General features: G+C 37.4%; 1 protein-coding gene across 36 annotated transcripts in view; it reads right to left on the bottom strand.

Annotated features, from left to right (window-relative positions):
- Nucleotides 1-14,184, bottom strand: part of VPS13B (vacuolar protein sorting 13 homolog B) — an 857,597-nt gene that overhangs the window by 407,735 nt on the left and 435,678 nt on the right. For all 36 annotated transcript variants that reach the window (XR_012416560.1, XR_012416558.1, XR_012416559.1 and 33 more), the window contains one exon: nt 8,995-9,215. Coding sequence is in view for 30 of the 36 variants with exons in the window: in XM_073999176.1 (XP_073855277.1) it covers nt 8,995-9,215 (221 nt within the window). In the remaining 6 variants the exon portion in view is untranslated. The remainder of the gene's footprint in view (nt 1-8,994; nt 9,216-14,184) is intronic.

Below are 14,184 nucleotides of genomic sequence, written 5' to 3'. Positions count from 1 at the left end.
ATTTCTACTGATCTATGTTCAAGTTTAGTAACTCTTTCTTCTATCATCTCCAGGCTACCTTTAAGCCCACACAATATGGTTTTCTTCCTTCAGGTACTGTATTTTTTAGTTCTAAAATTCCATTTGATTCTTTTTATACTTTTTATTCCTCAATTGAGATTTATTACCTTTTCATTCAGTATGCTTTTGTTTACACCTCATAAAAATTTCTAAAAGCTGCCTTAAAGTCGTTTTGCAATTCAATTATTTTAAAACAAGCTGAGAACATGCATTTATGTGGGGGTAGTCAATTGCTTGTTTTTGAATTTTTCCTAGAGTATACAGGAAAAATCAGTGGGAAAGATAGGCTGAGGGAACTTATACTGCCATGCTAAGAGATCTCTTATGTTTTCCTTTTTAACAACTTCTGTGATAAAGGGTCTAAAGAAGTTGAATCTGTTCCTCTACATTCTATCTAGCAGAGCTGCCATAACAAAGTACCATAAACTGGGTGGGTTAAAACAACAGAAATATATTGTCTCAAAGTTATTGGAGGCTACAGTCTAAAATCAAGGTATCAGTAGGGCCATGCACCCTCTGAGATTCTGAGTACAATCCTTCCTTGGCTCTCTGCCTAGCTTCTTCTGGTGGGAACTAGCCACCTTGGGTGTTCCTTGGCTTACAGCTCCACTAGTTCAATCTTTGCTTCCATGTTCACATGACAATTTCCCTGTGTATCTTTACATCATTTTCCTTTTGTATAAGTCTATGACCAAATTTTTCTATTTTATAAGGATACCAGTCACATTGGGTCACCCTAATCACCTCATTTTAACTTACTTCTGTTACAAACCTATAACCAAATAAGGTTATATTCTGAGATACACAAGCTTAGAACTTCAACATATATTTTTGCGGGGACACAATTCAACACATAACAGTTTCCCTTCCTTTTAAAAACACTTTAAAGCAACCGTTAGCAGTAGCACTCAAAGACTACTCTCAAAGAAGGTAACTCATTTCATGATTATTTTCTTCTATATCACTATGGGTATAATGGAAAGGCAAATGGCCATTAAACTGAAATATTTAGTATCATTCAAAAGTATTCACTACTGATTCTAAAATAAATGAACAAGCACTTTGAGAGGCTGAGGCAGAAGGATCACTTGAAGCCAGGAGTTCAAGATCATCCCAGACAACAAAGCGATACCCTGTTCTACAAATAAATAAAAATGAAATAAATTAGCTGGTTGTGGTGGCATGTGCCTATAGTCACAGCTACTTAGGAGGTTCAAATGGGACAACTGCTTGAATCTAGAAGTTTGAGGCTGCATGAGCTGTGATTGCACCACTGCACTTCAGCCTGGGGGACCAAGCAAGACCCTGTCAAAAGAAAGAAAAGAAAAGAAAAGAAAAGAAAAGAAAAAAGAAAAGGAAAGGAAAGGAAAGGAAAGGAAAGGAAAGGAAAGGAAAGGAAAGGAAAGGAAAGGAAAGGAAAGGAAAGGAAAGGAAGCACACAAACAAAAATATAGTTAATTGTCACGTGAGAGTAAAATGTAAAACATTTAACATTTATCACTAATACTGTTTCATAAAAAGTGAATTAAACCCCCAGAGCAAGATGGCCGAATAGGAACAGCTCCAGTCTCTAGCTCCCAGCACGAGCGACACAGAAGACAGGTGATTTCTGCATTTTCAACTGAGGTACCGGGTTTATCTCACTGGGGAGTGCCAGACAATCAGTGCTTGTCAGCTGGTGCAGCTCGACCAGCAAGAGCTGAAGCAGGGCGAGGCATCATCTCACCTGGGAAGCACAAGGGGGAAGGGAATTCCTTTTCCTAGCCAGAGGAACTGAGACACACAACACCTGGAAAATCGGGTAACTCCCACCCTAATACTGCACTTTACCAAGGGTCTTAGCAAACGGCATACCAGGAGATTATATCCCACACCTGGCCGGGAGGGTCCCACACCCACGGAGCCTCCCTCATTGCTAGCACAGCAGTCTGAGATCTAACTGCAAGGCAGCAGCAAGGCTGGGGGAGGGGCGCCCACAATTACTGAGGCTTAAGTAGGTAAACAAAGCCACCAGGAAGCTCGAACTGGGTGGAGACCACAGCAGATCAAGGAGGCCTGCCTGTCTCTGTAGACTCCACCTCTGGGGACAGGGCATTGCTAAACAAAAAGCAGCAGAAACCTCTTCAGATGCAAATGACCCTGTCTGACAGCTTTGAAGAGAGCAGTGGCTCTCCCAACACAGAGGGTGAGATCTGAGAACGGACGGACTGCCTGCTCAAGTGGGTCCCTGACCCCTGGGTAGCCTAACTGGGAGACATCCCGCACTAGGTGCAGACCGACATCCCACACCTCACAGGGCGGGGTACACCCCTGAGACGAAGCTTCCAGAGCCAGAATCACACAGGAACACTCGCTGTTCAGCAATATTCTATCTTCTGCAGCCTCCACTGCTGATACCCAGGCAAACAGGGTCTGGAGTGGACCTCAAGCAATCTCCAACAGACCTGCAGCTGAGGGTCCTGACTGTTAGAAGGAAAACTAACAAACAGAAAGGACACCCACACCAAAATCCCATCAGTACGTCACCATCATCAAAGACCAAAGGCAGATAAAACCACAAAGATGGGGAAAAAGCAGGGCAGAAAAGCTGGGAATTCAAAAATTAAGAGCGCATCTCCCCCTCAAAAGGAACGCAGCTCATGGCCAGCAATGGATCAAAGTTGGACGGAGAATGACTTTGACGAGTTGAGAGAAGAAGGCTTCAGTCCATCAAACTTCTCAGAGCTACAGGAGGAATTACGTACCCAGCGCAAAGAAACTAAAAATCTTGAAAAAAGAATGGAAGAATGGATAACTAGAATAATCAATGCAGAGAAGGCTATAAACGAACTGACAGAGATAAAACCCATGACACGAGAAATACGTGACAAATGCACAAGCTTCAGTAACCAACTCGATCAACTGGAATAAAGAGTATCAGCGATTGAGGATCAAATGAATAAAATGAAACGAGAAGAGAAGTCTAAAGAAAAAAGAGGAAAAAGAAATGAACAAAGCCTTCAAGAAGTATGGCATTATGTGAAAAGACCAAATCTACGTCTGATTGGGGTGCGTGAAAGTGAGGGAGAAAATGGAACCAAGTTGGAAAACACTCTTCAGGATATCATCCAGGAGAACTTCCCCAACCTAGTAAGGCAGACCAATATTCAAATCCTGGAAATACAGAGAACGCCACAAAGATACTCCTCGAGAAGAAAAACTCCAAGACACATAATTGTCAGATTCACTGAACTTGAAATGAAGGAAAAAATGTTAAGGGCAGGCAGAGAGAAAGGTCGGGTTACCCACAAAGGGAAGCCCATCAGACTAACAGCAGATCTCTCGGCAGAAACTCTACAAGCCAGAAGAGAGTAGGGGCCAATATTCAACATTCTTTTTTTTTTTTTTTTTTTTTTTTTTTGAGACGGAGTTTTGCTCTGTCACCCAGGCTGGAGTGCAGTGGCCGGATCTCAGCTCACTGCAAGCTCCGCCTCCCGGGTTTACGCCGTTCTCCTGCCTCAGCCTCCCGAGTAGCTGGGACTACAGGCGCCTGCCACCTCGCCCGGCTAGTTTTTTTTGTATTTTTTAGTAGAGACGGGGTTTCACCGTGTTAGCCGGGATCGTCTCTCGATCTCCTGGCCTCGTGATCCGCCCGTCTCGGCCTCCCAAAGTGCTGGGATTACAGGCTTGAGCCACCGCGCCCGGCCTCAACATTCTTAAAGAAAAGAATTTTAAACCCAGAATTTCATATCCAGCCAAACTAAGTATCATCAGTGAAGGAGAAATAAAATCCTTTACAGATAAGCAAATGCTTAGAGATTTTGTCACCACCAGGCCTGCCCTACAAAAGATCCTGAAGGAAGCACTAAACATGGAAAGGAACAACTGGTACGGGTCATTGCAAAAACAAGCCAAAATGTAAAGACCATTGATGTTAGGAAGAAACTGCATCAACTAACGAGCAAAATAACCAGCTAATATCACAACGACAGGATCAAGTTCACACATAACAATATTAACCTTAAATATAAATGGACTAAATGGCCCAATTAAAAGACACGGACTGGCAAATTGGATAACGAGTCAAGACCCATCAGTTTGGTGTATTCAGGAAACCCATCTCACATGCAGAGACACACATAGGCTCAAAATAAAGAGAGAGAGGAAGATGTACCAAGCAAATGGAGAACAAAAAAAAGCAGGGGTTGCAATCCTAGTCTCTGATAAAACAGACTTGAAACCATCAAAGATCAAAAGAGAGAAAGAAGGCCATTACATAATGGTAAAGGGATCAATTCAACAGGAAGAGATAACTATCCTAAATATATATGAACCCAACAGGAGCAACCAGATTCATAAAGCAAGTCCTTAGAGACTTAGACTCCCATACAATAATAATGGGAGACTTCAACACCCCACTGTCAACATTAGACAGATCAATAAGACAGAAAGTTAACAAGGATATCCAGGAATTGAACTCAACTCTACACCAAGTGGACCTAATAGACATCTACAGAACTCTCCACCCAAAATCAACAGAATATACATTCTTCTCAGCACCACATCCCACTTATTCCAAAATTGACCACATAACTGGAAGTAAAGCACTCCTCAGCAAATGTACAAAAACAGAAATTATAGCAAACTGTCTCTCAGACCACAGTGCAATCAAACTAGAACTCAGGACTAAGAAACTCAATCAAAACTGCTCAACTACATGGAAACTGAACAACCTGCTCCTGAATGACTACTGGGTACATAACGAAATGAAGGCAGAAATAAAGATGTTCTTTGAAACCAATGAGAACAAAGATACAACATACCAGAATTTCTGGGACACATTTAAAGCAGTGTGTAGAGGGAAATTTATAGCACTAAAGAGAAAGCTGGAAAGATCAACAATTGACACTCTAACATAACAACTAAAAGAATTAGAGAAGCAAGAGCAAATACATTCAAAAGCTAGCAGAAGGCAAGAAATAACTAAGATCAGAGCAGAACTGAAGGAGATAGAGACACAAAAAACCCTCCAAAAAATCAATGAATCAAGGAGCTGGTTTTTTGAAAAGATCAACAAAATTGATAGACCGCTAGCAAGACTAATAAAGAAGAAAAGAGAGAAGAATCAAATAGACGCAATAAAAAATGATAATGGGGATATCACCACCGACCCCACCAAAATACAAACTACCATCAGAGAATACTATAAACACCTCTACGCAAATAAACTAGAAAATCTAGAAGAAATGGATAATTTCTTGGACACTTACACCCTCCCAAGACTAAACCAGGAGGAAGCTGAATCCCTGAATAGACCAATAGCAGGCTCTGAAATTGAGGCAATAATTAATAGCCTACCAACCAAAAAAAGTCCAGGACCAGATGGATTCACAGCTGAATTCTACCAGAAGTACAAGGAGGAGCTGGTACCATTCCTTCTGAAACTATTCCAATGAATAGAAAAAGAGGGAATCTTCCCTAACTCATTTTATGAGGTGAACATCATCCTGATACCAAAGCCTGGCAGAGACACAACAAAAAAAGAGAATTTTAGACCAATATCCGAGATGAACATGGATGCAAAAATCCTCAATAAAATACTGGCAAACCAGATCCAGCAGCACATCAAAAAGCTTATCCACCATGATCAAGTGGGCTTCATCCCTGGGATGCAAGGCTGGTTCAACATTCGCAAATCAATAAATGTAATCCAGCATATAAACAGAACCAAAGACAAAAACCACATGATTATCTCAATAGATGAAGAAAAGGCCTTCCACAAAATTCAACAGCACTTCATGCTAAAAACACTCAATAAATTCGGTATTTATGGAACGTATCTCAAAATAATAAGAGCTATTTATGACAAACCCACAGCCAATATCATACTGAATGGGCAAAAACTGGAAAAATTCCCTTTGAAAACTGGCACAAGACAGGGATGCCCTCTCTCACCACTCCTATTCAACATAGTGTTGGAAGTTCTGGCTAGGGCAATCAGGCAAGAGAAAGAAATAAAGGTACTCAGTTAGGAAAAGAAGAAGTCAAATTGTCCCTGTTTGCAGATGACATGATTGTATATTTAGAAAACCCCATCATCTCAGCCCAAAATCTCCTTAAGTTGATAAGCAACTTCAGCAAAGTCTCAGGATACAAAATTAACGTGCAAAAATGACAGGCATTCTTATACACCAGTAACAGACAAACAGAGAGCCAAATCAGGAATGAACTTCCATTCACAATTGCTTCAAAGAGAATAAAATACCTAGGAATCCAACTTACAAGGCATGTAAAGGACCTCTTCAAGGAGAACTACAAACCACTGCTCAGTGAAATCAAAGAGGATACAAACAAATGGAAGAACATACCATGCTCATGGATAGGAAGAATCAATATTGTGAAAATGGCCACACTGCCCAAGGTAATTCATAGATTCAATGCCATCCCCATCAAGCCTCCAATGACTTTCTTCACAGAATTGGGAAAAACTGCTTTAAAGTCCATATGGAACCAAAAAAGAGCCTGCATTGCCAAGACAATCCTAAGTCAAAAGAACAAAGCTGGAGGCATCACGATACCTGACTTCAAACTATACTATAAGGCTACAGTAGCCAAAATAGCATGGTACTGGTACCAAAACAGAGATATAGACCAATGGAACAGAACAGAGTCCTCAGAAATAATACCACACATCTATAGTTATCTGATCTTTAACAAACCTGAGAAAAACAAGAAATGGGGAAAGGATTCCCTATTTAATAAATGGTGCTCGGATAATTGGCTAGCCATAAGTAGAAAGCTGAAACTGGATCCTTTCCTTACTCCTTATATGAAAATTAATTCGAGATGGATTAGAGACTTAAATGTTAGACCTAATACCATAAAAACCCTAGAAGAAAACCTAGGTAGTACCATTCAGGACATAGGAATGGGCAAGGACTTCATGTCTAAAACACCGAAAGCAACGGCAACAAAAGCCAAAATTGACAAATGGGATCTAATTAAACTAAAGAGTTTCTGCACAGCAAAAGAAACTACCATCAGAGTGAACAGGCAACCTACAGAATGGGAGAACATTTTTGCAATCTACTCATCTGACAAAGGGCTAATATCCAGAACCTACAAAGAACTCAAATAAATTTACAAGAAAAAAACAAACAACCCCATCAAAAAGTGGGCAAAAGATATGAACAGACATTTCTCAAAAGAAGACATGCATACAGCCAACAGACACATGAAAAAATGCTCATCATCACTGGCCATCAGAGAAATGCAAATCAAAACCACAATGAGATACCATCTCACACCAGTTAGAATGGCAATCATTAAAAAGTCAGGAAACAACAGGTGCTGGAGAGGATGTGGAGGAATAGGAACACTGTTACACTGTTGGTGGGACTGTAAACTAGTTCAACCATTGTGGAAAACAGTATGGCAATTCCTCAAGGATCTAGAACTAGAAGTACCATATGACCCAGCCATCCTATTACTGGGTATATGCCCAAAGGATTATAAATCATGCTGCTATAAAGACACATGCACACGTATGTTTATTGTGGCACTATTCACAATAGCAAAGACTTGGAATCAACCCAAATGTCCATCAGTGACAGACTGGATTAAGAAAGTGTGGCACATATACACCATGGAATACTATGCAGCCATAAAAAGGGATGAGTTTGTGTCCTTGTAGGGACATGGATGCAGCTGGAAACCATCATTCTCAGCAAACTATCACAAGAACCGAAAACCAAACACCGCATGTTCTCACTCATAGGTGGGAACTGAACAATGAGATCACTTTGACTTGGGAAGGGGAACATCACACACCGGGGCCTATTATGGGGAGGGGGGCGGGGGGAGGGACGGCATTGGGAGTTATACCTGATGTAAATGACTAGTTGATTGGTGCTGATGAGTTGATGGGTGCAGCACACCAACATGGCACAAGTATACATATGTAACAAACTTGCACATTGTGTACATGTACCCTAGAACTTAAAGTATAATAATAAAAAAAATAAAAAATAAAAAAAAATTTTTTAAAATTGAATTAAAACAAAACAAAAAATTTTGAGAGAAAGAGTCTTGCTTTATTGCCCAGGCTGGAGTGCAGTGGCTACTCCCAGGTGCAATCATAGGACACCACAGCCTCTAACTTCTGGGCTCAAGTGATCCTCCTGCCTCGGCCTCCTGAGTAGCTGGGACTACAGGCATGTGCCATCAAGCTCAACTAAGTTGAACCTACTTAAGAAAACACTCTTTAAAAACTGGCTTATAACAATTAATGCTACGTTAAATATAAATTTATCACTATTGACCTAGAGTGTCCAATAATCTTCTAAAAAGGATTATTTTAAAATATAACTCTAAATAGTATTCAGCTTTGACAATCTACAGAGAAAATATAACACAGTCTATTTGAGGTTAAGTAAACAAGTGCTACATTGTATGCAACTAATTATTTGTGTAAACACAGGTGATCTGAATTCACATTAAACTGTAAAATTACAAGATACAGCATGATTGGTCTATGACAACTGAAATCTTTTTCTTTTTAAAAATATTGCATCATAAGCAAAGAATTCATAAGCAAAGAAATCAGATTCTGAGTGAGAATCTGAATGAAAATTACATTTGATCAGTTCAACAAACTCTTCCAGTTTAACAGTAAAATAGTTCTTCGGTGTTTAAAAACATTACATCTGCAACTGATTTCATGCCATCGGCCAAAAGATACATTTGTGCTGCCACCATTACATTTTCAGAAGAGTTTAAATTACACAACTTGAGAGAGCTTCAAAGCAATTCTTAATCTAACCACCCTGATCTTGATGGCCAAGTTAAAAATAATTTAGGATACTTAAGAGAAGAGAAACCCTTCAACAAAAAGGATAACAATTGCTTTTAAATCACATTACTTTAAATTTCCTTTCATAAATCAAATGTACCAACCTGGGGATTAGAGCATTTTATCTCTAGTGACTCTAGGTCAACATGGAGACAGACAACAAATGAATGTCGTGTATCAGGTCCCGTAGCAAGTAGTTTTTGAGACGTGACAGCTAGAGTGGAGGTGCAACCCATAGGTTCCACTAGGCAAAGTGTCACTTGTTTTCCAAGAAGGGTATATATGCTGAAATGATGTAAGCTGATCGTCCAAGGAAAAGCATCACCTGATATAGGGGACAAAAGGGAATAGGGAAGCACACAAACAAAAACACAATTAATTTTCACTTGACAGTAAAATGTAAAACATTTAACATTTATGACTAATACTCCATCATACAAAGTGAAAATAGTTTTCCTGAGACCAAAGTGCTAAACAATATACAAGCTACTTAAAATTCTTTCAGTAATTATATACACTACGAACCATACACTAATATAAATTAAATATATGGGATAAAATTAAAAATAAAAGTTCTAACAACTTCTTCCCTTACCCTAGTTTGTTGTATTGTGAAACTGTTGGGGACGAATGCGCCATACCTTGGAGGCCAGAGAAAACAGATCAAATTACGTAAATGGAAGGTTTTATCTACGGTACTGAAAATGACCATAGATCTTGCCATGGAATGAGAAAGGAAGAGAATAAACAATCTAATATGGTCTGTTGGATCACCTGCATCAGAATCATGTGGGATGCTGGTTTAAAATAGAGGTTCCTAGGACTTTAGACTTTCTTAATCAAAACCTCTGATGTTACGAACCAGCATGAATTTTGATATGTTCCCTAGATTATTCTTACATTTGAGTTATTTTTAATTAAAATGCACTTGATAAAAAAATTGGCATTCATAAACTTCAGGATTAAAAGCAAAATTCCCTTTCTATACTTTGAGCTTTTACTAACTTATCTCAGGTAAGATTAATTTATTAATATAAACTTTTGAGATAAAGCCATTTATTTCTTGTAAATATAGGAAAGTAATTTTGAACTTTTAAAAGTCCATTTAGCATTAGAATATTTTTAAACATTTATTATGGTGATATCAATTTGATATCATTTATATTTTGGACTTTACAATTCTACTAGTGTTTGTCAGTACAGAGAGTATAACACGAACATCATTTTTAGTAATTCAATTAAGTTAGAACAAATTGAGGACATTTATTTTCTAATTAGAGAGGTAACAGACACCATACTGCAGATAATTTTGGAAATTATGTAAGAAGAAAATATCAAAACCATTCATAATTTACCTTCTATCTTGCCACTCCCAATAATAAATATTATTAACACTTAATTATATTTCCTTCATATATATTTTTCCCCCTATGGGGGATGGATGTGCCCAGGCAGAGATTAGATCAGAGATCACACTGCACTTGTAGTCTTACCTTGTTTTTTCACTGAAGAAAAAATACCAAGTGAATTACTAGGTAGATCATACTATAAATATTTTAGAGGAATCTAAATATATATTCAATACTCAGTAGGTACCAGAAGATACATTCTTATAAGTCTGAATATTAAAAATGTCTTGACCAAATATAGTTAATAAAATTGTCATAAAATTAGAAACTTTGAAATTGAGACTTGCATAATAAAATAAACCTAGCAACATAGTTCACAATAACTTGTCTGGAAACAATGATAACTGCATAATATGTGGTCAGCACTATGGTACTTTGCCTGTCTTAAGATTTAAAATATTTTTCCCCCTAGGAAGAACGACAAACTAAATCATCTGTAACTAATTCTAAAATTATTTTAAAACCTACATCAAATTCCATGCTATTTAAAAATAAAGGCTCTGCCAAATTTGTCTTAAAATATTTTGGAATGATTTCAGATTACATATTTTAAAGCTGGTAGTGAGCTATATATATTTTTTCAAACCTTATTTTATCCAAGAAATGCCAAATGGTGGTTATGTTGGATGTAAGAGCACGAAATTTAAATTTGTTAAATTTTTAAAAATCCCAAATAACACTGGTACTATCACAGTTATATTTCTGCTGCTTCTTTGGAATCAGATTAAGAAATTGAAATTGGGCATATCATACTCTAACTCCTAAAAAAAAAAAAATACACCTTTTAAGGTACTACTTAATGTCCAGTTATTTAGCATACAGATTGTTTTAAAAAGCACACTATACCTAGAAGATGAGATGTTAACATACAATGATAAAAATTCCACAATTTCCCACTATGAGAAAAATTCGCAAAACACATTAATTGCACAAGTACTCCTTTCATACACACACACCACAATAAAAATACCTTATCGACTTATAATACTGGCAAAATAATGTTCTGGGTACTCCATAAAATATGTTCAGACATCCATGACTGGCCAGAACCACATACTATTCTGAGAACTTCACGTAGTTTTCTATCAATCTGGGCTGACCTTCGAGATTAAGATTTTTATTGTACTTGGAAAGTTGTAATGCTATAATCTAAGTCTTTTGTTTCAGAGAAAATATTGCTGGCAGAATTTAAACATTTTCAAACAAAATGTCTAAAGAATAATAAAAAAAGAACAAAGCAGGAACATTGAGAATCCCATTTGTATGTGAATTTGTTACCCCTCTATATTATCATTAGAGAAAAGAATACAAACAAAACAATTCTCAAGAAAATGATAACCAAACACTGATGTAATTCGGAACAAATAATGTGAAAGAAAGTGAATATGACAGAAAGCTTTGGGACAAATTGAATAAATAAAGAACAATCAGTGAGACTATGCGTTACATGTGTCAACGCCAAGGGGTGGAGCAGGAAGGAGGTCCCCAAAGGAACATATTAACTTACAATTGAGTGAAACTTAAAAAGAAAATTACAGTGGATTTCTTTATATTGTATCACATGTTGCCAATTTTACACCATGCTATAATCAGAAGATTATAGTTTACATGACACAAAAATAATTTTAATAATATAGATATTAAAAAAAAAAGTTTTTGTCAATGTTGTGGTTAATGAACAGTGACTATTTATACAAATCCTGATCACAGAAACATAATTTATGATCCCAATCTTTTTTGAGGAATCAATATTCTGGAAAGATAATCAGTCTTTCCCTTTCAAAAAACACTCTACTACAGAAAAAAAGTGTATGTACTTGAGGCCAGTTTGAGTCACCTTACAAATATCCATTTAGCAAATGCAGAAAGAATGTTGGTCAATGTTGGAGACACTTTCCTCAGTTTTCCTTGTTTTCATTACCTTAGTCACTGAATGTTTGTCAAAAGCATCAACAACAAAAAAATGCCTTCCTCTTCTCCCAGTTTTTTCTCTTACAGTCAACAAACCAGTAAGACTCAGGCAGGTTTGTATTTCAAATATGAACTAGTATAACCAGGAACATTCTACCACCTATTGTGAGTGTAACACTTGAGAGAAAGATGTACTACAAATTTAAATAGGCCAAAATTGCTGAGAGTGTTAGCCCAAACTAGTTAGCACTTAACTTATTTAAAGACAGTTAAGGCCGGGAGCAGTGGTTGACACCAGTAATCCCAGCGCTTTGAGAGGTCGAGGTAGGCAGATTACCTGAGGTCAGGAGTTCAAGACCAGCCTGACCAACATGGAGAAAACCTGTCTCTACTAAAAATACAAAAAGACTAGCCAGGTGTGGTGGCGCATGCCTGTAATCCCAGCTACTCAGGAGGCTAAGGCAGGAGAACCTATTGAATATGGGAGGCAGAGGCTCCAGTGAGCCAAGATCATGCCATTGCACTCCAGCCTGAGCAACAAGGGCGAAACTCCATCTTAAAATAAAATAAAATAGACAGTTAAGATAAAGTGTTTGTTAATTCTAAGTGATGTTAATTTAAGTAATAGATACTTCAAAAAAAATCAAGACATTATAAATGATATCTAGCCCATCTTCATAGAAGAGGAAGACAGTTGAAAGGCATAGAAAGAAAGGAAATGAAAATGAGCAACCTACAGTTTTATTTGTGCTGTAACTAAGATTCTACATTTGGAATACTGTTTTGTAGGAAATATGAAATGTATTGCATGTACAAAATATAATAATGATAGTAATAAGATAATTGATTTCAAATTTGTGAAAAATCTTTTACATATAGAAATCCATGTTACCAATAAAACTATTATTTACTTCTGAAAGTCATTACTGGTTTAATCATGACTTGTTCATCAACATTTCATTATTCATAAAGAAATACAATCCTCTAAGATTGTCTAAAACATTATTTCAATAGTAAACGATGCAAAACTAGAATAATCACTGCTTTTAAAAGAAGAAGGGACTGAAAAGAATAGCATTGCCCTTCAGACAACAAAGGTATTAGTAGTTACCCTATAGTTTTGCTAAAAATGTGAATATTATAACAATGTGTGACTTAGGGTAAATTGGTATTGAAGACTCCTACTACTCTATAAGACAAGATCCTATCAGTAACATCAGTGCCATGGAATGGATAGCTGTCTTGTGGTCAGCAGAGGCTGGTATAACAAAATACCATAGACTAGTGACTTAAACAATAGACATTCATCTCTAAGAGTTCTGGGAATTCCAGCATCAAGGTGCTGGCAGATTTGGTTCCTGGTAAGAACACTCTCTGAAGCTGGAAAACAATTAGATAACCTTCTTGCTGTGTTCTCACATGACAGAGAGAGAGGAAATTCTGGTATTTCTTCCTTTTCTTCTTAAGGTACTAATCCCACTGGCTCCAATCTCGTGATGTCACAGAAACCTAAATACCTCCTAAATGCCTCACCTCCTAACCATCACATTGGATGTTAAGGGCTCAACATATGAATTTGAGGGAACACAAATATTCAGTCCTTAACATTAGTACAGGTATAGCTAAAATCGGTATCTGGGCATATAAGAAAAGAACAAAGAAGTCAGGCATGTGAAAATCTTACAGATTTGTAAACTATCAGTGAAAGATGATAGCTAAAGTTTAGGAAAGCTGTACATAGGAAGAATACCTGTGTTTAAGAGAAAGGCAGAGGAAAGGGAAAAAGAACCCATGAAGAATGTTCAGAAAGAATGGCCAAGATCCACAGAAAACCAAAAGAGAGTGGTTATCCAGAAGTTAGGAAGGTATTCAAGAAGGAATCAAGCAATGATGTCAAGAATTTTAAAAAGTTCTATTTGATTTGACAGCTAAAAGGTTTTGTCCTGATTGGATAAGGTGAAAAGATATCTTGAT

This window comes from Macaca fascicularis, chromosome 8, assembly GCF_037993035.2.
Source record: "Macaca fascicularis isolate 582-1 chromosome 8, T2T-MFA8v1.1".
NCBI lineage: Eukaryota > Metazoa > Chordata > Mammalia > Primates > Cercopithecidae > Macaca > Macaca fascicularis.
The sequence above is the reverse complement of the archived record's forward strand: the minus strand, read 5'-3'. Positions and strand labels throughout refer to the sequence as shown.